The 23,498-nt window shown below is 43.0% G+C and overlaps 1 protein-coding gene across 5 annotated transcripts in view; it reads left to right on the plus strand.

The window, feature by feature from the left end:
* Positions 1-23,498, plus strand: part of jarid2b (jumonji and AT-rich interaction domain containing 2b) — a 411,686-nt gene that overhangs the window by 254,621 nt on the left and 133,567 nt on the right. For all 5 annotated transcript variants that reach the window (XM_068057714.1, XM_068057739.1, XM_068057720.1 and 2 more), the window contains one exon: positions 22,602-22,771. In XM_068057714.1, coding sequence (XP_067913815.1) covers positions 22,602-22,771 — 170 coding nt within the window. The remainder of the gene's footprint in view (positions 1-22,601; positions 22,772-23,498) is intronic.

Below are 23,498 nucleotides of genomic sequence, written 5' to 3' on the forward strand. Positions count from 1 at the left end.
AAAGTTGTTGATCCAAAAAGAACATTTTTGTTTTCAGGTGCCTATGTTCCCACGATTTCTAGAATTGTACAACCCGTCCGAGTTCAGTAGTGAGGCCCATCTTATGAATTAGAAATTATCACTTCTTGTGCCTTAACATGACACTTCACTAGGCTTCAGTTACCTCATTGGTCAATAGTTAAATGTAGGCCTGATATGGTATTGGCCCATGCAGATCATTAAGTCTCTGGTCGGTGATGAGTTAGCCCATCACTGTTGCAGCAATAGCGCAAGCGATACAGTTGGATTTCACTTCCTTTAGGGGCAGCAGGGAAAGAAGAATCATAAGCCAAATTTGTCCCAGGTGATTGTAATATGCAGGGAGATTTGGGGTTGGCCAAAATTTCCTACGTAGTCAAATTGTTTGCAGACACTTCCGCATTGTGTGGGGCAACTTTGATGCAGTTCAGGAGGGCAGGTTGAGCCCCTGCTTTGTAAAACTAAGGAAAAGGTGTTGTGACTGTCCAGGTTCAACTATACAGTTACCCACCCACATGGCTGCTACAAAGCTGGAGGAAATTGTTAACTGGCCTAAGCCATTGAAAACAGTGTTTTTCTAGTTAAACAGTAAAGAATTGTTCATTTGTAACTAGTCTTGGTGACTGTATTGCATGTAGCTTTCATTGCCATTATATGATAACTGAAGTATTGAATTGGAGTTGACCGTGGCTGTTAAGGAATATATAGCACCTTGATGTGTGTTCTGCAAGGATGGGGTTCAGTTTACTAGGTAGCCAGCTTTCAGAAGCTGTATAGAAGAAATCTTTAACTTTATTTCCTCATCTGTACAGTGCTCATGTGGCATTAATGATTTAGTGCCCAAGCCAGTGGCAATCATTCTGCCATTAATATCAATTCCAACCAATACATTTACTAGTTCTCCTATAGCCCCAATAGTACAATCAATTCAGTATGACTCATCAAAGGCTTGTTGATTTAATCAGCCGTGAACTTATTGAATGGCGGAGCAGGCTCGAAGGGCCAAGTGGCCTACTCCTGCTACTAATTCGTATGTTCACATGTATCAATCAGTTGGAGCCTGAATTCTTAGAGTGCTAAGTATCTATCAAAGAAGGGATTGAAGAGAAGGAAATCCTCCTTATCTTACAGATTGTAGGGTTAATTCGATGGCAAAACACACTGCACTTAATTAGGATTTTGCCTCGGAACAGTGCTTCTGGCCTATATTTAGTGCACTTTATGCCTCATGTTTTCTCCTCGCATCATTGGAAGAGGCACTTGCTCAATATATGAGGGAGAATTTGAGTTGATTTTGCCCTTGTTTCCTCCCAGGACTGACGAGCTACACAGCTTCACTAATGACAGAGGAAATCGCCCTATGCTAACCTGTCTTGTAATCTTTTGTAGTAATGTATACCCACAGAGTACCTGCAGAAAGGTTAAGTAATTGGCAGTAGCAGACCTAAGGTCCAAGACATCTGTTGGGTATAAGTTTCACCTTAGCATTCACAGATAAGTAAGACAAATATTGTGATTGTTATCCTAGCACCTGTTGATTCAAGTATTCAAGAAATCAGCTACTTCCAGCAAATCACTACCTATGCCCTTGATGATGCAATTGAAATCGAGCCAGTTGAAAACCGCAAAATGTAAATGAGCTCACATTACCTCTAGTTTAAACATCTATGCTGGAAAAACCGAAATATAGTATTCAACATGATACTAGTGTACATTAGGGATAGGATGTCTTGATGCATTTTGGATTACCTTTATGGCCATCTTTTAGCCCTCCTATAAAGAAAATCCCTTACTGGCTGATGACTACGATAACAACACTTTTATTGTGTCGAGCCACAGTGCTTGAACATTGGAGGAATTTGTGGCAGCCACTATGAATAAGGAGAGCATGTGTAAGCTTATGACCTACACAGGAAAACTTCAGGCACAAAATATTCCTCCAGTACTGTGCACCTCACACTAATTTTATCAATTAGGCTGTTCAAAAAGTGGTTCCAAAGCCAGTGTTTTCATTTGACAGATTGTAGCTGTTAATCACTTTTGGAATTGGTGTTGGGTAGCTTTCTAGTCTGTGCCAGTATTGAGCATTCCTAGCTCAGTTCTAGTGTAGACTAGAATGAAAGTTAAGCTTGTTGCATTCCACCTGAATAACAGTTTACTCCTACTTCAGAAAAGCACCCAATAATGCATCAGTCTGAATTTTCAGTTCCTGCACCAATTTGCCTGATATTGAAATTAGTGGATTATGAGTAGGCCCTGTATTAATTACCCCTAATTGTTTTGTGTAAGACTCTTAACAGTTAATATAGAAAAGAGACGTACATGCCACCATTCTGGCCCTGGGGTGAAACAACAGTGTTTTTAGCCAATGCACTACCGCCTAGTTCTCTGGGTTTTAATTTCCTGATTGGATTTGTTTACATCATACCATAGAAAACCAGAGACCACCTCACAATAGCAACAGCCTGACTGCTGGCTTAGTGGGGTAAATGCAACACCTGGTGTGATACTGAGCCATACAGGCTGCCTTAATCACTGCTCTGTACTTAGCTGTGCTCTCCTGCCGCAGCAGTTGGGCTGCCACAATTTGTGTTAATGTCCTGGGATACAGAGTGGGGAACAAAATTAACCAGGCTTCTCTTGCTTCCCCTTTCCCTCTTCAACCCCCCAACCCCAGCTGATATTCAGTGACTTCTGCTGTAAGGTGTGGACTTTGGATGGGAGTAAAATCAGGCGCACCTACAACAATCACCACTGTCTTGGCTCACATGTGGATAGCCACTTAAACACCGTGCCAGATAGCTGATGGTGGCTGTGAAACTTTATCCCAGTAATGGTCGTAACCTGAGTAAACAGGTTCCCACAAAGAGAAAGGGTAAGACAGCCAAATCTAGAGCCCCATGGATGTCAAGGAGCCAACAGGGTAAAATAAGGCAGAAAAGGAAAGCTTATGTCCAACACCGAGAACGCAATACTACAGAAAGCTGAGAGGAGCATAGAAAGGGGAGGAGTGAAATCAAAAAGGAAATTAGGAAAGCAAAGCGAGGGCATGAAAGAATATTGGCAAGTAAAATCAAGGTGAACCCAAAGATGTTTTATCAATACATTAAGAGTAAGAGGATAACTAAGGAGAGAGTAGGGCCCATAAAAGACCAAAAACGCCTAAATGTAGGGGCAGAAGATATTGGTATGGTTCTTAATGAATACTTTGTGTCTGTCATCACGAAAGAGTGGGACGATGCAATATTGTAGTTAAGGAGGAAGAGTGTGAAGTATTGGATGTGATAAACGTAGGGAGAGAGGAAGTATTAATGGGCTTAGCATCCTTGAAAGTTGATAAATCACCAGGGCCAGATGAAATGTTTCATAGGCTGCTAAAAGAAGCAAGAGAGGAAACAGCAGAGGATCTGCCCATCATTTTCCAGTCCTCACTGGATGCAGGTGTGGTGCCAGAGGATTGGAGAACTGCAAACGTTGTACCTCTGTTTAAAAAGAGAGCAAAGGATAGACCAAATAATTACAGACCAGTCAGTCTAACCTCAGTAGTGGGCAAATTATTGGAATCTGTTCTGAGAGACAGGATAAACTGTCACTTGGGAAGGCACAGATTAATCAAGGATAGTCAGCATGGGTTTGTTAAGGGAAGATCTTGTTTCTTCAATTTTTTGAAGAAGTAATGAGGAAGATAGATGAGGGTAGTGCAGTTGATGTGGTCTACATGGATTTTAGCAAGGCTTTTGACAAGGTCCCACTTGGCAGACTGGTTTAAAAAAAAAAATCCCATGGTATCCAGCAAGGTGGATGCAAAATTGGCTCAGTGGTAGGAAGCAAAGGGTTTTTAGCGGCTGGAGGGCTGTTTCCAGTGGCGTTCCGCAGGGCTCAGTACTGGGTCCCCTGCTTTTTGTGGTATATATTCACGATTTGGACGCAAACGTAGGGGGCATGATCAAGAGGTTTGCAGACGACACAATGATTGGCCGAGTGGTAGATAGCGTGGAAGATAGCTGTAGGCTGCAGGAAGCTATTGATGGTCTGGTCAGATGGGCAGAAAAGTGGCAAATGGAATTCAACCCAGAGAAGTGTGAGGTGATGCATTTGGGGAGGTCAAACAAGGCAAAGGAATACATGATTAATCAGAAAATACTGAGAAATGTAGAGGAAGTGGGGGACCTTGGAGTGAATGTCCACAGATCCCTGAAGGTAGCAGGACAGATCAATAAGGTGGTTAAGAAGGCATATGGAATCCCTTCCTTTATTAGCCGAGGTATACGATGCAAGAGCAGGGAGGTTATGCTGGAACTGTATAACTCATTGGTTAGGCCACAACTTGTGTGCAGTTCTGGTTACCTCATTACAGAAAGGATATAATTGCACTAGAGAGGATACAGAGGAGATTTACAAATATTTTGCCAGGACTGGAAAAATGCAGCTGTGAGGAAAGATTGGATAGGCTGGAGTTGCTCTCCTTGGAACAGAGAAGGCTGAGGAGAGATCTGATTGAAATGTACAAAATTGTGAGGGGCGTGGATAATGGAGGTGAAGAGTCTATTCACCTTAGCAGAGAGGTCAGTGACGAGGAGGCAGAGATTTAAAGTGATTGGTAGAAAAGTTAGAGGGGAGATGAGGAAAAACTTTTTCACCCAGAGGGTGATGGCAGTCTGGAAATCACTGCCTGAAAGAGTAGTTGAGGCAGAGACCCTCAACTCATTCAAAAGGAGTCTGGCTGTGCACCTCAAGTGCCGTAACCTGCAGGGCTACGGGCCAAATGCTGGAAGGTGGGATTAGAATAGGTGGATCGTTTTTCGGCCGGCCCAGACACAATGGGCCAAGTGGCCTCTTTCTGTGCCTTAAACTTTCTATGATTCTAACCTTCAGAAAGAGGGGTGGGGTTGCAAATTTGTCAACTGTTAGGATTTACCACTCTTAATCTTTATAATGGCTGCTGACAGACTTGATTGCATGTTGTTACTTGAAGTGTTGAAGATAACTGACTCTGAAGCCTTCTATTATCATTACTTTGTCACTTCTGGAACTAATCAAGTTGGTATTAATTGAGGCGCAGGGCTTAAAATTTGTTAAGTTTCTTTATTTGCAGACAAATGTTTAAAGAATTTGAGGACATTGAGGCTAATATAAAAGAATACTGGGCAGGATCAGAAGTTACAAATGTTCTTCAGGGAGGTGGATGATATTTGAAAATGACCAAATTAAGAGTATGGGCGAATGGCAAGGGAATGGGATAAGTGGATAGCTCTTGGAGAGATCGCGATGGGCTGACTAGGCTTGTTCTGTTACTGGGAACTTGCTGTGTGCAAAATTGGCTGCCAGGTTTGTTACATTACAACAGTAACTACACTTCAGAAGTACTTCATTGACTGTAAAGTGCATTGAAACATCCTGGAGTTATGAAAGGTGCTACATAAATACAAGTTCATTCTTTTTTGCTTCTGAATGCTGTAATTATCCCTCTGATTCTATCCGTGGCGTTACCTGAAGTTTTTGAAGTGCAGTGCTGAATTGTAATAAGCAGTGCCAGTTATTTTCTCTGCTGGGTGGAGGGGGCGGGGGGGGGGGGGGGGGGGGGGAGGAGGAAGGGAGGTAGAGCACAATGTTTGTGTTGTGCTCAGAAGTAGTTGTGGAGTCTCTCCTTTAGCTATCCTGATCCCAGCATACACTGTTCCTGTGCCAGAGGCAAAGATGTTGGATGCTGGATCCCAAGACAACAGAAGATGCAGCACATTTCCACTCCTTCCTTCAGAATGCAATGGAGATTGGCAAGTTGGATACCCCATTTTGAGTTGTGAAAAGGACCTTGTTTTACTTTTTTGCATTGTATTCTTTACATTATGTGTGCAGAAGCCCTCTGTGCTTGAATTAGGGTGTTCCATTGTACTAGAGCATGGGATGCAAGTTTATGATGGTTGCTCCACTGGTTGAGTGCACGTTTTGGGTCCATTTTTAGGGGTGGCTCCTGATTTAGGTTGATCCTTGCAGAGGGTGGAAAGACAGGTTGAGCTTGTTAGCCCATGTTGGGTTAACACACCACCTAGTGTCTTGTTGCAGAATAGCAAAAAAAAAGTGTGACTGCCCATGGCCAGTAATGTTAAATGTTGCCTGGATGTTATTTTTGGGAGTGGGTGGGGGGGTAGAGAAAGAAAAAGGTAGGTATGAGTTGCATAGAGCAAAGAACAAATGCAATTTTTCATCTTTTAAAATTTTTAAAATAACTTTGGAATAAAAGTTTCATGTCATCTGACCAAATTAGGCCCCTGCACTTTCTTTTACTGGACTATGTTGAAGGTGTTCACAACTTTGAAGCAAATCCCAATTTTGCTGTTAAAAGATTTTTCTAGACTCTTTTCTCGTCAAGTCAGTAATGTGGCTGGAAGATGGCATCTGATGCCACTCAGGATATCTGGCAGGAAATATGGGAAGCGCATAAACTCCTGCTACCGTCTGCCAGTCAATCTTTTGTACTGTTATGGGAGTGGCTATATGCGTGGGTTAGCGTGTAGCCTTTTTGATAAAGGCAGCTATGTTTTATTTGCTTTGTAACACAGATACTAATGCTGTTTCACTAGCTCTTGCTCAGCAGTCTTTCTGTTCTATATCCCTGAGATGATTGCGCCCTATGGAGATGAAAGGGTGATTGCTGAATGGAATTCATGATAATGGGACTAAACCCATAAGTTCCAGAGATTCCCATTCTGGGCCCTTGTACGTATAGGTCTCAACTTTATGTTGGCAGTACCCTGAACTGCAAGATCTTGCTTCTGACCAAACCAGCAGCTCAAATTTCATTGAGGCCCTGGCAGAAGGAAGTTAAAGAAATTGAGAAGAAATAATTTGCATTTATATAGCGTTATTCACAATCTAATGATGTCCCAAAGTGCTTTACAGCCATTGAAATACTTTTGAAATGCAGGAATGCGGCAGTCAATTTGCGCACAGTATGTTCCCACAAACAGTAATGTGGCCAGATAATCTGTTTTTTAGTTACATTGGTTGAGGGATAAATATTGGCCAGGACACTGGGGCGAACTTCCCTGCTGCTCTTTGAAATAGCACCATGGGGTATTTCATATCCACCTGAGAGGGCAGTCAGGGCCTCGGATTAATGTCTCATTCAAAGGACGGCACCTCTGACAGTGCAGTGAGCGTGCTGCACTGAGTGTCAGCCTAGACTTTATGTCCACGTCTCGAGTGGGTCTTGAACGCACAAACCTGCTAACTCATTGGCAAGAATGCTATCACTGAGCCACACCTGACACAGTCAAGACTTCAGCAGTAGGTAATCCATGCCTGGGAGGGACCTGCACAGAACAACCCTGTTTTATTTCATAGTGGGTTATTCTTGTATGGAGACTAGCCTTGCCTGCAAAATATTGAGAATCCCTGGAAGCTGAGGGTGGATATTTTGAGATTTCGGACATCTCTTGGTACCTGCCTACCTCATAAATCCAGTCACTGAGGGATGGTGGATGATGTTGAGAAGAAGCCAAGGCTTCAGCTTTGGTATCGTGTGTTACGAAATGTGTCAATTAGTTAAAGCAGAGAAATCTTATTGCCTTCTTTATCAAAATACTCTGTGCACTCACTGGATCAGGAGGATTGTTGCAGTGGTGAGCTGGTTTGTGGAGGCGGAGGTTCTTGGAAAAACAGGATGCATCAGTCCTTCCTTAACTGTGCTATTCAAAACAAAAATAGAGCAGCTTTAATCCATTTGATTTTGTGACAGTTCATGACCATTTTTTTCTTTTCTCGATACCGGTTTTGATTCAAACCGTGTCCTACGAAGGCTGGATTAGAACAGGCTCTGATCTGAAGTAAATTACATTGAGTCTCGTGTAGCTGGCATGTCTCAACAGTCCATTGGAGCCAATGTGTACTACATATGAAAAGGGACAACTGTATAAAAGATTTCACACGACACATTTAAATCAAAACATTTGAGATCTGGCTACCAGGAGCTCTCAAACAGATACCCTATTGGCTACACTGTAGATTGTGTCATTTTGTCCAAGTGCGTTCATGGCTCTGAGTGATCGCGACTCCCAACTTGTTAAATTAGTCACGATTTGTTATTCATGGTTCTTTTATCAGTATAAACTTAATTATCCTTTTATTTTACATATTGCTCTACCCCCCTGTTTGAAATTTGGTTTTGTCCTACAGTTCAATGGTGTTTCCATTATTAGTAATTTTCTCCATGTTTGCTTGAGATAGACTGTTGATTGATCAAATCCAATTCTTAAAGCATTGCCTCCAGCCACAGCAAGTTGGCATTCTGTAAATACAAATGAACTGTTAATGTCAGCACCTCTCACTGCTTTAAGTGTATAGGAAGTCATTGCAAAGACTACAAGACCACGGGAAGGGAAATCATTAAACCCAAACAGTTCCTCTCAAATGTTCTACACTCTGGATTTATGTGTCTGAATCAATTTTTAGATTTTTTTGAGTTTCAGAAGTCTTGTTAGGGAATGTACTGCCTGAATGCACTGGTGGAAGCAAATTCAATAATAACTTTCGAAAGGGAATTGGATAAATACTTGAAAGGGAAAGATTTGCAGGACTTTGGGGAAAGGGCAGTGGACTTGGGACTCTTTCAAAGAGCTGGCACAGGCAAGATGGGATGAATGGCCTCCTGTGCTGAATCATTCTATGATTCTATGATCAAGAAACAATTTAGATATGGTTACAGCAAAAAATTGTTTTTACAAAGGCTACCCATTAACTTCTGCTAACTCAGAGCAAATGCGCATTCATTTATTCAGATTTTAGTCTCAAAATTAGTCTTCCAACTCCAGAACTGGTGACATGTGCTGAAGGTTATGAGAGAGAAAGGGCATAGATATGTGAGATTCAATAACTCAGTAAGCAAGTGGGAGATCGAGAGGTTTTAGTTTTTGGGATCAACAGATGAGTCTTTTTGATCCTAGCTTTTCCTATGTTCCCAATTTCCTTTATAGTTAACAGTTCATTAAGACATTTCTGTGTAATTATTTGAAATGACACTCACACATTGTCAGCCTTGGAGACTGGCAGACATTTTTCTCATTGGAATCCACGTTGGCAATATGTCAAATGCTGGGATCCTTGCATATTCAGCCCTTTTTCTCCCTGGCACTGGAGAGTGGTGTAGGTATCCTGGTGGTATTTTGCATAATGGTTTGTACAATTGATGCCATCCTCATTGAAACCCAAAGATCCCAAAAAATCTTTGGTTTCTTAGGAGGTTAGACAGGTAAGTATAATCTCTCCATGGACACTTTCTAGTGTGATTGGCTTCAATATCTTGGTGATGAAGGTACCAAAAAGATGCAGTTGATGTCTGCATGTTGTGATTTGTAACACTTTATATTAAAGGTACATTAACATGGACACTGAAACATGTGCAAATGATACCAATCTATACATCTTGGGGCATTCCATTGTAAGAAATATATAAAAAGACCCTCTGTCTTTGTCTCTGTCCAACCTGTCCCATACAATTGTCTAATCTTATGCATCACAATATATAGACTCCACCCCAACTGCAACCATGTGATTTCCTGGGAGAGGCGAAGAACAGATAAAAATGCAGGCCGATTTTGGTGAAAAGAAACGGAAAATTCCTCTCTGACCCCCTTTTAGCTGGATGAAATCCCGATGTGTAACTATGGGTTATACTTGTGGAGGGAGGCTTGAGATATTGGGTTTTTTCACTACAGCTGCAAGTTAGGGAGTGATCTGATGGCGACCATCAGACTTGGGAAGGGTTATGATGAGTTAAATAGCAATAGGTTGTTTTCACTGATCGGTAAGATGATAATGAGAGGGCATAATTTAGGGTAATCACGAAGATTGGTTGCCTGGAAAAGAATTGTTGCAGAGGGTGGTTGTAATGCAGTTTTCTCTGCTACCAAACATTATTAGAGTCCATAATATTGTTCTAAACATGAAATAGTTGCTGCTAAAAGTGAATTAGTTGCTTGTAAAAGAAGAAAATTGGGATTAGACTGGGTTGCTCATGGTGAAAAAACACCAGCACAGATTGATTTACTGTTAACAGATTTCTATGCTGGAACATACTATGAATGCATTAAACTTATGAGAAGCAGACGAACAGTACACAACAATGAAAATAATAGCAAAATACTGTAGATGCTGGAAATCTGAAATAAAAACAGAAAATGCTGGAAATACTCAGCAGGCCAGGCAACATCTGTGGAGAGAGAAACAGAGTTAACATTTCAGGTCTATGACCTTTCATCAGATGAAACGTTAACTCTGCATCTCTCCACAGATGCCAGACCTGTTGAGCATTTCCAGCATTTTCTGTTTTTATTTAATAAAAATAATAGGTATACTGTCATGAAAGAACCTATTACAATTTGCAGGTTGAGGACTATGGCCAGTGCTGGAGTTGCACTCCATTTCCTACAATTAGAAAAATATGTGTATATCTTTAACTGATAAATAAGTTTGGGAATATAGCGTTATATGAATAAGTTATTCCATGTGAGTAAAAATAACCACATGATTTCATCAAACTCCTGGAGAATGTTACTGTAGTATTTGACTAAAACGTATGCATATTTTAAATGGTTTCTACCCACGTAATCTGCTGACATACAAAATTGTAGTGGGCATACTCAGCCTCTTGCAGAGAACACAGTTGCTCATATAAAACACAACATGCTCATAATTTTGGGGCTACTGTTGATTTAGTTTTCCATGTGGAAGATTTGCTTTAGAAAAAACAACTGTAGTGAAATTATCTGGAAAATTTTGTGAAATTGCTGTCATTTTGAGTGATACAGCCACAGATTTTGAACATGTGGAGTAAACTTGAATTACCTGTGTTTTCCAGTTGAAGAAAATGAAACATATAACAATCTCAAACTATACCCCTCAATTTGCAAACTTGAATATTAGAACCCCAGGGCTGTGTGCACTTTGAGTATTCAATAAAGGAAGATCTTGCATGTATGTAGCAGCCTATTGTATCCTGGGTACATCCCAAAGCTCTTCACAATCAACAAATTACCTTTTAAAATATAGTTAATTACATTTGGGAAAACACAACTGCCAGTTTGTAACAGCGAGGTTCCACAAAACAGTATAAAAGATAAATAACCAGAAAACCTATTTTTAGTAAGGTCGTAAGAAATAAGAACAGGAGTAGGCCATTCAACCCTTCGAGCCTGCTCCGCTGTTCAATAAGTTCATGGTTGATCTGATTGTGGCCTCAACTCCAATTTCCTGCCGGCCCCCCTCTTGGCTCCCTTGAAGATCAAATGTCACTTGGGTACAGAAAGGCACTTCTGTGGCTGCAAACGTGACTCCAGGGTGGTATGTTGCCTCCCTGGTGCTCGGGTCAAGGATGTCACGGAATGGCTGCAGGACATTCTGAAGGGGGAGGATGAACAGTCAGAGGTCGTGTTCACATTGGTACCAACGACGTAGGTAGAAAGAGGGATGAGGTCCTGCAATAAGAATTTAGCAAGGTAGCAGATTAAAAAGCAGGACCTCAAAGGTTGTAATCTCTGGATTACTCCCGGTGCCACGTGCTAGTGAGTATAGGAATAGGAGGATAGAACAAATCAGTGCGTGGCTGAAGACATGGTGCAGGAGGGAGGGCTTTAACTTCCTGGATCACTGGGTCTGTTTCTGGCGAAGGTGGGACCTGTACAAGTTAGACAGGTTGCACCTGAACCGAACCGGAACGGAACCAACATCCTTGCTGGGAGGTTTGCTAGTGTTGTGGGGTGGGGGGGGGGGGGGTTTAAACTAATTTGGCAGGGGGATGGGGTACAGAGTGGAGGTACAGTAGGGGGGTGATGCAAAGCCAAGTTTTGAAGAGAAATTAAGTCAGTCTGGAAATATAGACCTGTTGAGGCACAAGCAAATAATGCAAGGCTGGATTGCATCTATTTTAACGCAAGGAGTCTTACTGGTAAGGCAGATGAATTGAGGGCATTGATTAACATGAGAATATGATATTACTATCACAGAGACATGGTTGAGGGAAGCGCAGGACTGACCGCTCAATATTCCAGGGTATAGAATCTTCAGGTGTGATGGCGGTCGGAGGGGTGTAGAAGAGGAGGTGGCATTGCACTATTGATCAAGGAGTCAATTACTGCAGTAAGGAGGGATGATATCTTAGAAGGTTGTTCAAATGAGGCCATATGGGTAGAACTTAAAAACAAAGGGGGGCAATCACTTTGCTGAGAGTGTATTACTGGCCTCCAAATAGTCAGGGAGAGAAAAAGGAGTGGATATGTAGGCAAATCTCAGAGGTATAAAAATAATAGGGTAGTAGGAGATTTCAACTTCCCCAATATTAACTGGAATAGTCTTAGTGCAAAAGGGTTAAAGGGGGTGGAATTCTTCAAGTGCATACAGGAGAACTTTTTGAGCCAGTGGGTAGAAAATCCTCCGTGAAGGGGCGGTACTGGACCTACCCTAGGGAATGAAGCCAGACAAGTGATAGAACTGTCAGTTGGGAAGCATTTCGGGGATATTGACCATAACTTTTAAGATTTAAGGTAGTTACGGAAAAGGACAAAGATGGACCGGAAATAAAGGTACTGAATTGGGGGAAGGCTGATTTTCAATATAAAATGGGATCTGGCCAAAGTGGGCTGGGAGCAGCTACATTTGGGAAAGTCTACACAGACCAGTGGGAGTCATTCGAAAAGGAAATAGTGTGCAGGGCCAACCTGTTCCCATAAAGATGGGTAGGACCAACAATTGCAGGGACCACTGGATGTCAAGGGATATAGAGGATTGGATAAGGAAAAAAAGGTTTATTTCAGATTCAGAGCACTGAAAACAGCAGAGGCCCTGGAGGAGTATAGAAAGTGTAGGGGGGGTACTTAAAAAAAAAAAAGTAATTAGGAGAGCGAAGAGGGGGGGCATGAAAAAACACTGACGGGCAAGTGGCGCAGTGGTTAGCACCGCAGCCTCACGGCTCCAGCGACCCCGGTTCAATTCTGGGTACTGCCTGTGCGGAGTTTGCATGTTCTCCCTGTGACCGCGTGGGTTTTCGCCGGGTGCTCCGGTTTCCTCCCACAGCCAAAGACTTGCAGGTTGGTAGGTAAATTGGCCATTATAAATTGCCCCTAGTATAGGTAGGTGGTAGGGGAATATAGGGACAGGTGGGGATGTGGTAGGAATATGGGATTAGTGTAGGATTAGTATAAATGGGTGGTTGATGGTCGGCACAGACTCGGTGGGCCGAAGGGCCTGTTTCAGTGCTGTATCTCTAAATAAAAATAAATAAATAAGATAAAGGAAACTCCCAAGGTGTTTTATAAGTATATTAAGGGCAAGAGGATAACCAGGGAAAGAGTAGGGCCCATTAGGGACCAAAATGGCAATGTGTCTGTGGAGCCAGAGAACGTAGGTGAGGTTTTAAATGATTACTTTTCATCTGTGTTCACTATGGCGAAGGACGATGTAGGTGTAGAGATCAGGGAGGGGGATTGTGATATACTTCAACAAATTAGCGTTGAAAGGGAGGAGGTATTAGCGATTTTAGCGGGCTTAAAAGTGGATAAATTCCCAGGCTGTTATGTGAGGCAAGGGAGGAGATAGCAGAGGCTCTGACACAAATTTTCAACCTCATCTGGCCACGGGAGAGGTGCCAGAGGACTGGAGGATAGCGAATGTGGTACCATTATTGAAGAAGGATGGCAGGGATAAACCATGTAATTAAAGGCCAGTGAGTCGAACATCAGTGGTAGGGAAACTATTGGAAAAAATTCTGAAGGGCAGGATTAGAACAAAGAATAAAGAACAAAGAAAATTACAGCACAGGAACAGGCCCTTCGGCCCTCCAAGCCTGCGCCGATCCAGATCCTCTATATAAACATGTCGCCTATTTTCTAAGGGTCTGTATCTCTTTGCTTCCTGCCCATTCATGTATCTGTCTAGATACATCTTAAAAGACGCTATCGTGCCCGCGTCTACCACCTCTGCTGGCAACGCGTTCCAGGCATCCACCACCCTCTGCGTAAAGAACTTTCCACGCATATCCCCCCTAAACTTTTTCCCTCTCACTTTGAACTCGTGACCCCTAGTAATTGAATCCCCCACTCTGGGGGAAAAAGCTTCTTGCTATCCACCCTGTCTATACCTCTCATGATTTTGTACACCTCAATCAGGTCCCCCCTCAACCTCTGTCTTTCTAATGAAAATAATCCTAATCTACTCAACCTCTCTTCATAGCTAGCGCCCTCCATACCAGGCAACATCCTGGTGAACCTCCTCTGCACCCTCTCCAAAGCATCTACATCCTTTTGGTAATGTGGCGACCAGAACTGCACGCAGTATTCCAAATGTGGCCGAACCAAAGTCTTATACAACTGGAGAGGCAGGGATTAATCAGGATAGTCAGCACGGCTTTGTCGGGGGAGATCGTGTCTAACTAACTTGATTGAATTTTTCGAGGAGGTGACTAGATGTGTAGGTGAGGGTAAAGCAGTTGATTTAGTCAACATGGACTTCAGTAAAGCTTTTGATAAAGTCCCACATGAGACATTGGTTAAGAAGGTCCGAGCCCATGGGATCCTGGGCACTTTGGCAAATTGGATCCAAAATTGGCTTAGTGGCAAGAGGCAGAGGGTGATGGCCAAGGGTTGTATTTGCGAGTGGAAGCTTTTGACCAGTGGTGTACCGCAGGGATCAGTGCTGGGACCCTGGCTGTTTGTAATGTACATTAATAATTTAGATGTGAATATAGAAGGTATGATCAGTAAGTTCGCAGATGACACAAAAATTGGTGGTGTCGTAAATAGTGAGGAGGAAAGCCTTAGATTACAGGACGATATAGATGGGCTGGTAAGATGGGCAGAGCAGTGGCAAATGGAATTTAATCCTGAGAAGTGTGAGGTGATGCATTTTGGGAGGACTAACAAGGCAAAGGAATGTACAATGGATGGTGGGACCCTAGGAAGTGCAGAGGGTCAGAGGGACCTTGGTGCACTTGTCCATAGATCACTGAAGGCAGCAGCACAGGTAGATAAGGTGGTTAGGAAGGCATATGGGATCCTTGCCTTTATTAGCTGAGGCATAGAATATAAGAGCAGGGGGGTTATGATGGAGCTGTATAAAATGCTAGTTAGGCCACAGCTGGAGTACTGTATATAGTTCTGGTCGCCACACTATAGGAAGGATGTGAGAGACTCTCCCTTGCACTGGAGAGGGTGCAGAGGAGATTCACCAGGATGTTGCCTGGGCTGGAGCATTTCAGCTGTGAAGAGAGACTGGATAGGCTAGGGTTGTTTTCCTTAAAGTAGAGAAGGCTGAGGGGGAACCTGATGCAGGTATACAAAATTATGAGGAGCGTAGATAGGAAGAAACGTCTTCCCTTAGCGGAGGTGTCAATAACCAGCGGGCATAGATTTAAGGTAAGGGGCAGGAGGTTTAGAGCGGATTGGAGGAAAAGCTTTTTCACCCAGAGGGTGGTTGGAATCTGGAACACACTGCCTGAAGAGATGGTAGAGGCAGGAACACACACAATATTTAAGAAATATTTAGACGAGCACTTGAAACACCATTGCATACAAGGCTACGGGCCAAGTGTTGGAAAATGGGATTAGAATAGATAGGTGTTTGATGGCGGGCACAGACACGATGGGCCGAAGGGCCTATTTCTGTGCTGTATAACTGACTATGGACTAGTAATCCAGAGGCCCAGGCTAATGCTATGGGGACATGGATTCGAATCCCACCACAGCAGATGGTGAAATTTGAATTCAGTTAATAAATCTGGGATTAAAAAGCTAGTCTAATGATGACCATGAAACTGGGGTCTTTTGCCAAATTTGGCAGAGCTGTCCCACAGACTAGTCAAGCAACAGCCTAACATACTCACCAAATCATACTTTATAAATGATGTCCCAGACACCGCCATCACCATCCTCGGGTATGTCCTGTCCCACCAGCAGGTCAGACCCAGCAGAGGTGGCGGCACAGTGGTATACAGTTGGGAGGGAGTTTCCCTGGGAGTCCTCAACATTGATTCCAGACCCCATGAAATCTAATGGCATCAGGTCAAACATGGGCAAGGAAACATCCAGCTGATTAACTCCTTAACTCCTTCAGTTAGCCACGGATGATGTATCCTTCTCCGTCTGACGATCATATCATGATAGTGATGATTGTTGATGGAGAATTTCAGACTCTGACATCGGGAGAGCGCCCTACTGTTTTCACATAGTGCCATGGGATCATTTACATCTACATCAACCATGAGCACTGCAGACATGATCTCAGTATAGCATCCCATCTGAAACACTGCACCGCCAACATTGCAGCACTCCCTCAGTACTGCATTCGAGTGTCAGCCTAGATTATGTGCTCAATCCTGGAATGCGGCTTGAATTCACAACCTTGCAAATCGGGCAAGAGTGGCAACACCCTGATCTTTTAAAATAGCCTATCATTTTCATATTTTGGTCAATTTGAATCAATACTTATTTATGTCTTCACCTTGATCAGTGTAATCTTTGACGCCTAAAAAGGAGGCATGAGAAAATGCATGCTAAAATGTTACACAGAACTACATCATGATTGTGATCAGAAGGTTTATCATATTGCCAGTCTTGTTGCAGTGGTACAGACTAGGTAGTGTACTGATGCTGAAATCTATTCTGTGTTGTCTTGATGAAATCCCATGGTATATTTACAGTATTACTACTCCATAGTAAGTCATTAATTGAGTTCGTGCTGAGCCCTGGAGAGCACTGTTATAACATTGCATTAAAAGGGGAATATGCAGTTGGTTTGTACTTTTCATCCTGGCATTAATTTGATTCTCAATTTGTCAATGTGTAAGTGGATGTGAGCAATTTCTGTTCATCATTCATTTGGAAATGACAATGAAACTAGTTATTTATAATCATTACAAGGTTTACAGAAATTCAGACTGTTGGCTGGGACTGTTATATTTTCTGCATTCATTAGCAGCTGTGATGAGGCACAGAGGAGGCTGAACACAGAATGTCGTCAGACTCATGAATCATCTCGCTTTGATTGTAGTTCAGAACTTCCTTCGCTTTTCTTAATGTGGACAAGCACAGTTCAGCATTTTGTGATTTGACAATCTCTGTTTGTAGGAGAATGCAAAAGCTATGGTTATTTTTAACATTGTGAAAATATATTCTCTCATACTGTGACCACGCAGTAACATCTTGGTCTCTGTAAGGTTTAAAGTGGACTACACAATATTGCAAATGGGGTCTTGAATGGGATGCAGGTGAGCATTCCTACTCTAAAATGTGCCGTAACTGTCTCATTGATCAGAGATGCTGGTGCTAAATTCCTCTTCGCGTACCCTCTTCCCCAGTGCTCTCCCCTTTGTCCTCCTATCCCTCTTGGCCCTTGCTGGAATATGGCACCACAAGCTCTGGCAACCCTCCAGTATCTCGCCCAAAAAGCTGTTCATGCATGGGCCCACTGGCAGACATACTGGCAGACTATTCATCCCGTTTATGTGATCACGGCTGATTCTCATCCTGTCTTCATCTGACTTCACACAGTCAGAATTTCTAACAGGAAGCCCATCTTATTTTTTTCTCTCCAACTTGGCATAGTACAGGAATCAAACCTGGGATCTTTTGAAATAAAAACATGAAATGCTGCAACCACTCAGCAGGTCTGGCAGCATCTGTGGAAAGAGAAGCAGAGTTAACGTTTCGGGTCAGTGACCCTTCATCGGAAAAAGATCTTTTGATCTTTGTAAACCGCTTCCCAGAGCAGTGTCAACCACAGTGGGGCAACCTAATTTTACAGCTGCTTAACACATATATAAACCGAGGAGAGGTCACAGAAATCATACTGGTGAATTATAACCATTACTTTTGGCGAAAAATAGTTTAAAATTAACTTTGTTAATTCAGCATTTGGCCCACTTCAGATGACTTCAGTCATAAGGCTTTTTCCTGTGCTATGATACTCTTGAGATGGTAGTTCAGCATTCCTGGATTGCAGCACTAAACTAAGTACTTGACTGAAATAGAACTATCTATTGGAACTTAATTTGCCAAAACTCAATCCCAGCATGCATATAATTATGCCTTACTATCCTAAAAGCAACACTAAAATAAATTATGCCTTTGCGCTGCCATTTTTGTTAGATGGCAGGGTGGGAACGACCTGAAAGGGAACTCATTTAACTGTGTGTTCAGTTTCTTCATGGGTCTCTACGTGAATAGTATTTTCTTGATGCTTGCTGCAAGAGGTAATTTGAAGTGACTTCGATGCATTGCGTGTTTGCCCAGTAATGTGGTAAGGCTGCAAACAAGCATAAATGATTTGTTGTTCACAGGCCCATTCATACTTCTTGCACTATTAGATCATCATTCTAATTCTGTGAGGAGGCTGACCATTAAAAGGATGGTAGATTACAAAAACAACTTATATTTATATAGCACCTTTAACATAATAAAACATCCCAAGGTGCTTTACAGGAGCATTTACAACAAAGTATCACACTGAGGCACAAAAGGAGATATTCGGTCAGATGACCAAAAGCTTGGCCAGAGAGGTAGGCTTTAAGGAACGTCTTAAAGGAGGAAAGTGAGGTGGAGATAAAAACAAAAAATGCTGGAACCACTCAGCAGGTCTGGCAGCATCTGTGGAAAGAGAAGCAGAGTTAACGTTTCGGGTCAGTGACCCTTCTTCGGAACTGACAAATATTAAAAATGCCACAGGTTATAAGCAAGTGAGGTGGGGGTGGGACAAGAGATAACAAAGGAGAAGGTGCAGATTGGACAAGGCCACATAGCTGACCAAGAGGTCATGGAGCAAAGGCAAACAATATGTTAATGGTGTGTTGAAAGACAAAGCATTAGTACAGAAAAGGTGTTAACGGACTAAATATTGAACAGCAGCAAGTGCAAACATGAAAAAAAAAAGTGGGTAAGCAAACTGAACAAACTAAGATGAAATGAAATAAATGCAAAAAAAAAAAAGAAAAAACAACTAAAAATGAAAGTAAAATGGGGGGCTGTCATGCTCTAAAATTATTGAACTCATTGTTCAGTCCGGCAGGCTGTAGTGTGCCTAATTGGTAGATGAGATGCTGTTCCTCGAGCTTGCGTTGATGTTCACTGGAACACTGCAGCAATCCCAGGACAGAGATGTGAGCATCAGAGCAGGGGGGAGTGTCGAAATGGCAAGCAACCGGAAGCTCAGGGTCCTGCTTGCGGACTGAGCAGAGGTGTTCCGCAAAGCGGTCACCCAGTCTGCGCTTGATCTCCCCAATGTAGAGGAGACCACATTGTGAGCAGCGAATACAGTATACTACATTGAAAGAAGTACAAGTAAATCGCTGCTTCACCTGAAAGGAGTGTTTGGGGCCTGGGATAGTGAGGAGAGAGGAGGTAAATGGGCAGGTATTACACCTCCTGCAATTGCAGGGAAAGGTGCCATGGGACGGGACGAGGTGGTGGGGGTAATGGAGGAGTGGACGAGGGTGTCGCGGAGGGAACGATCCCTTCGGAATGCTGACGGGAAGGGAGGGGAAGATGCGTTTGGTAGTGGCATCACGCTGGAGGTGGTGGAAATGGCGGAGGATGATCCTTTGGATATGGAGGCTGATGGGTTGGAAAGTGAGGACAAGGGGAACCCTGTCACGGTTCTGGGAGGGAGGGGAAGGGTTGAGGGCAGAGGTACGGGAAATGGGCCGGACACGATTGAGGGCCCTGTCAACAACAGTGGGGGGGAATCCTCGGTTGAGGAAAAAGGAGGTCGTACCAGAAGCACCGTCATGGGAGGTAGCATCATCAGAGCAGATGCGTCGAAGACGGAGAAACTGGGAGAATGGAATGGAGTCCTTACAGGAGGTAGGGTGTGAAGAAGTGTAGTCGAGGTAGCTGTGGGAGTCGGTGGGCTAAGAATGGATATTAGTAGACAACCTATCCCCAGAGATGGAGACAGAGAAGTCGAGGAAGGGAAGTGTCAGAGATGGACCATGTAAAGGTGAGAGAAGGGTGGAAATTGGAAGCAAAGTTGATAAAGTTTTCCAGTTCGGGGCGGGAGCAGGAAACGGCACTGATAGTCATCAATGTACCGGAAAAAGAGTTAGGGGAGGGGGCCCGAGTAGGACTGGAACAAAGAATGCTCGATAAAAAGACAGGCATAACTAGGACCCATGCGGGTACCCATAGCGACACCTTTTACTTGAAGGAAGTGCGTGGAGTTGAAGGAGAAGTTGCTCAATGTGAGAACAAGTTCAGCCAGGCGGAGGAGAGCGGTGGTGGATGGGGACTGGTTGGGCCTCTGTTCCAGGAAGAAGCGGAGAGCCCTCAAACCATCCTGGTGGGGGATGGAGGTGTAGAGCGATTGGACGTCCATAGTGAAGAGGAGGCGGTTGGGACCAGGAAACTGGAAATTGTCAAAATGACGTAGGGTGTCAGAAGAGTCACGGATGTAGGTGGGAAGAGACTGGACCAGCGGCGAAAAGATAGAGTCAAGTGAGGTGGAGAGTTGTAGGGAGGGTATTCCAGTGCTGGGGCCTAGGCAACTGAAGGCGTGGCCACCAATGGTGGAGCAATTACAATCAAGGATGCATAAGCGGCCAGAATTCGAAGAATGCAGATATCTTGGAGGGTTGTGGGATTGTTGGAGATTTTGGCACCCCATTCACAACATTCACTCTTCACCACCAATGCACAGTGGCAGCAGTGTGTACCATCTACAAAATGCACTGTAGCAACGCACCAAGGCTCCTTAGACAGCACCTTCCAGACCCACGATCTCTACCAACTAGAAGGACAAGGACAGCAAATGCATAGGAACACCACCACCTGCAAGTTCCCCTCCAAGTCACACACCATCCTGATTTGGAACTATATCACCGTTCCTTCACCGTCACTGGGTCAAAATCCTGGAACTCCCTTCCTAACAGCATTGTGGGTGTACCTACCCCACATGGACTGCAGCGGTTCAAGAAGGCAGCTCACCACCACCTTCTCAAGGGCAATTAGGGATGGGCAATAAATGCTGGTCTAGCCAGCGATGCCCACATCCCATGAATGAATGAAAAAAAATGACAGAGATAAGGAGGGTGGGCTGTGGAGGGTTTTGAAAACACAGATGAGAATTTCAAGATCAAGATGTTGCTTGACAGGGAGCACAAGGGTGATAGTTGAACGGGACTTAGAGCGAGTTAAGACACAGGCAGCAGAGTTTTGGATGACCTCAAGGTGATGGAGAATGTGGGAGACCAGCCAGGAGTGCATTGGAATTATCAAGTCCAGAGGTAACGAAGGCATGAACGAGTGTTTCAGCAGCAGATGAGCTGAGACAGTGGCGAAGTTGGGTGATGTTATGGAGGTGGAAATAGGTGATTTTAGTGATGGCACAAATGAGTTTGGAAGCTCATCAGGGGCTGAAATGTGACACCAAGGTTGCAAACAGACTGGCTTAGTCTCAGACTGTTGCCAGGGAGAGGAACAGAGTCCAGTAGCTAGGGAATGGAGTTTGAAGCGTTCTTCATTCTCATTCTTCAAGAGAAGTTCAATCACTGTACAAGGCTGATGCTTAGAACTGTAGATTTGAATCTGTGTGTTATATTGTTTATGTAATCACTTGGTTTCTGCTGCCAAAGTGCTACAGGTGTGGTTTAGATAAAATCCCTTGCATCATAGCTGACTGGGAGAACATAATCTAACTAATGGGCAGTACAAAGCCATAAAGTTCTCAAAAGGGCATTGCTGTGCTGATTTATTTTTCACTCTACATAGCCCCTTTCCATAGATAATAAATATAATTCTGTATATAAGTTGAACTTTACCAAAACAATGAATTAGCTACTCAAAGATAGGATTTTTCTGGGTTTTTAAAAAAAGATTACAATCATATATTGTCCTGCCAACAGGTAGACCCAACCCAGACTGATGGGCATGGACCTACAACACAAAGCTGTCCTTAATTAAACACTAATTGGCCATTGGGACAGAGTGCAGGGCATTCTGCATCTAGCTGAACTGTAACAGCGTTGTCCAGTATTGCATTTCTGCTTAGCTAATAATTGAGCAATGATCTCAGTACTTGTATTCACATGGCGTATGCATGCGGACTTGAACATTTTTGTAAGTTTGGTGGTAAAATGAAAAATAGCGCGCAAGTGATTTTTGATCTTTGCTTTACTTCCTTAGTCAGTGAATGTTGGTAGATGTGCAGTATGTATTTTGTGAGTGTATGTAAGGTGTTTTACACTAAAATTAGTGCATGTGGCTAAAATGGTGTTAGCATAGCCACAATTGTGGCAAGTCAGTTATTTCAATTGAACAGCATTGTGCTATACCTGGAATAGAGGTATAATGCTTACACTACTAGGAGTTCTAATGCAGATGCCCCAGTGGGTTGTAGTGCATTTGTTGTGGGTACTGTATGGAGTGAATATTATTAATTACATAAATACGCTTAAAACGTGGCTCAGTTGAGGTACAGTTTTTGACTGAGCTGAAAAGGGAGCATAACTATATAATTTTAATGTTCCTGTGTGATTTGTCATACACTATTTAAAATATTTGGTATTTAGAAACTGTTTTTAAGTAGCTCTTTTGTGTCTTTTGTTCCAGGCCGAGACTGCAAGCACAAAGGAAATTTGCCCAGTCGCAGCCCAACTCCCCCAGCACAACCCCAGTCAAGATGGTGGATCCAGTTTTGCCTCCACCTGCAACACAGATCATTGATCTCTCAAAAAGAAAGCCCAAAACAGAAGATTTCCTTACTTTTCTTTGCCTTAGAGGTATGTGTAACAGTAATTTTGTACTGACCAACAATGCAATTATACAGATTATATAATTGCATATTTTTTACTTTTTTATAATCTATATATTTTTCATCATCTCTTGTATTACTTATATTTTGTTTCTGCTGACCATGTTGCTTGGCATGAATAGTTTGTATCATAGCTGATTTCAGAACATAATTGGCTATATTCCAAACAGCATTTTAAGGTGTCAGAACTCACTGCAATAATTAATTAGTTTAACAAACAGAAATTAGGACATTGACATTTCACTTGATTACTACTTAAGCTATTACAATGGTATAAAATCGTATGATGAATAGAAAAGCCTAGATTCACTAACAAAAATGTGGCTGGTGCTGAAGAGGGCAGCCGTTTCTGTCACAGGAGGTGATTAGTAAGTGATTCAACATGATTTCTGAAATCCGAGAACTTGGATGGATGACAGGAAATTATTCGATAATAAACAGGGCCAAGACCTGCTTTCTGTGCAAGCAGTCAGTTTTGTGAGTCCTAATTCACATGCTCAAAATTGTGGTAGGAAATTAGTGGAATTGGAACTCCAGGCCCCTCCCTTTTCTGCTCCTACAAGCCTGGAAATTGATGCAATAAACAGGTCTTGCTCCTTCTCTTATGCTTCCAGCACTAATGGGCCTGATTGCCATCTTTCTATACTGGAGTTGTGTACTACTGTGATCGTCTGCCTCGAATATATACAGAGGCA

The sequence above is a fragment of the Heterodontus francisci genome, chromosome 2 (genome assembly GCF_036365525.1).
Source record: "Heterodontus francisci isolate sHetFra1 chromosome 2, sHetFra1.hap1, whole genome shotgun sequence".
NCBI lineage: Eukaryota > Metazoa > Chordata > Chondrichthyes > Heterodontiformes > Heterodontidae > Heterodontus > Heterodontus francisci.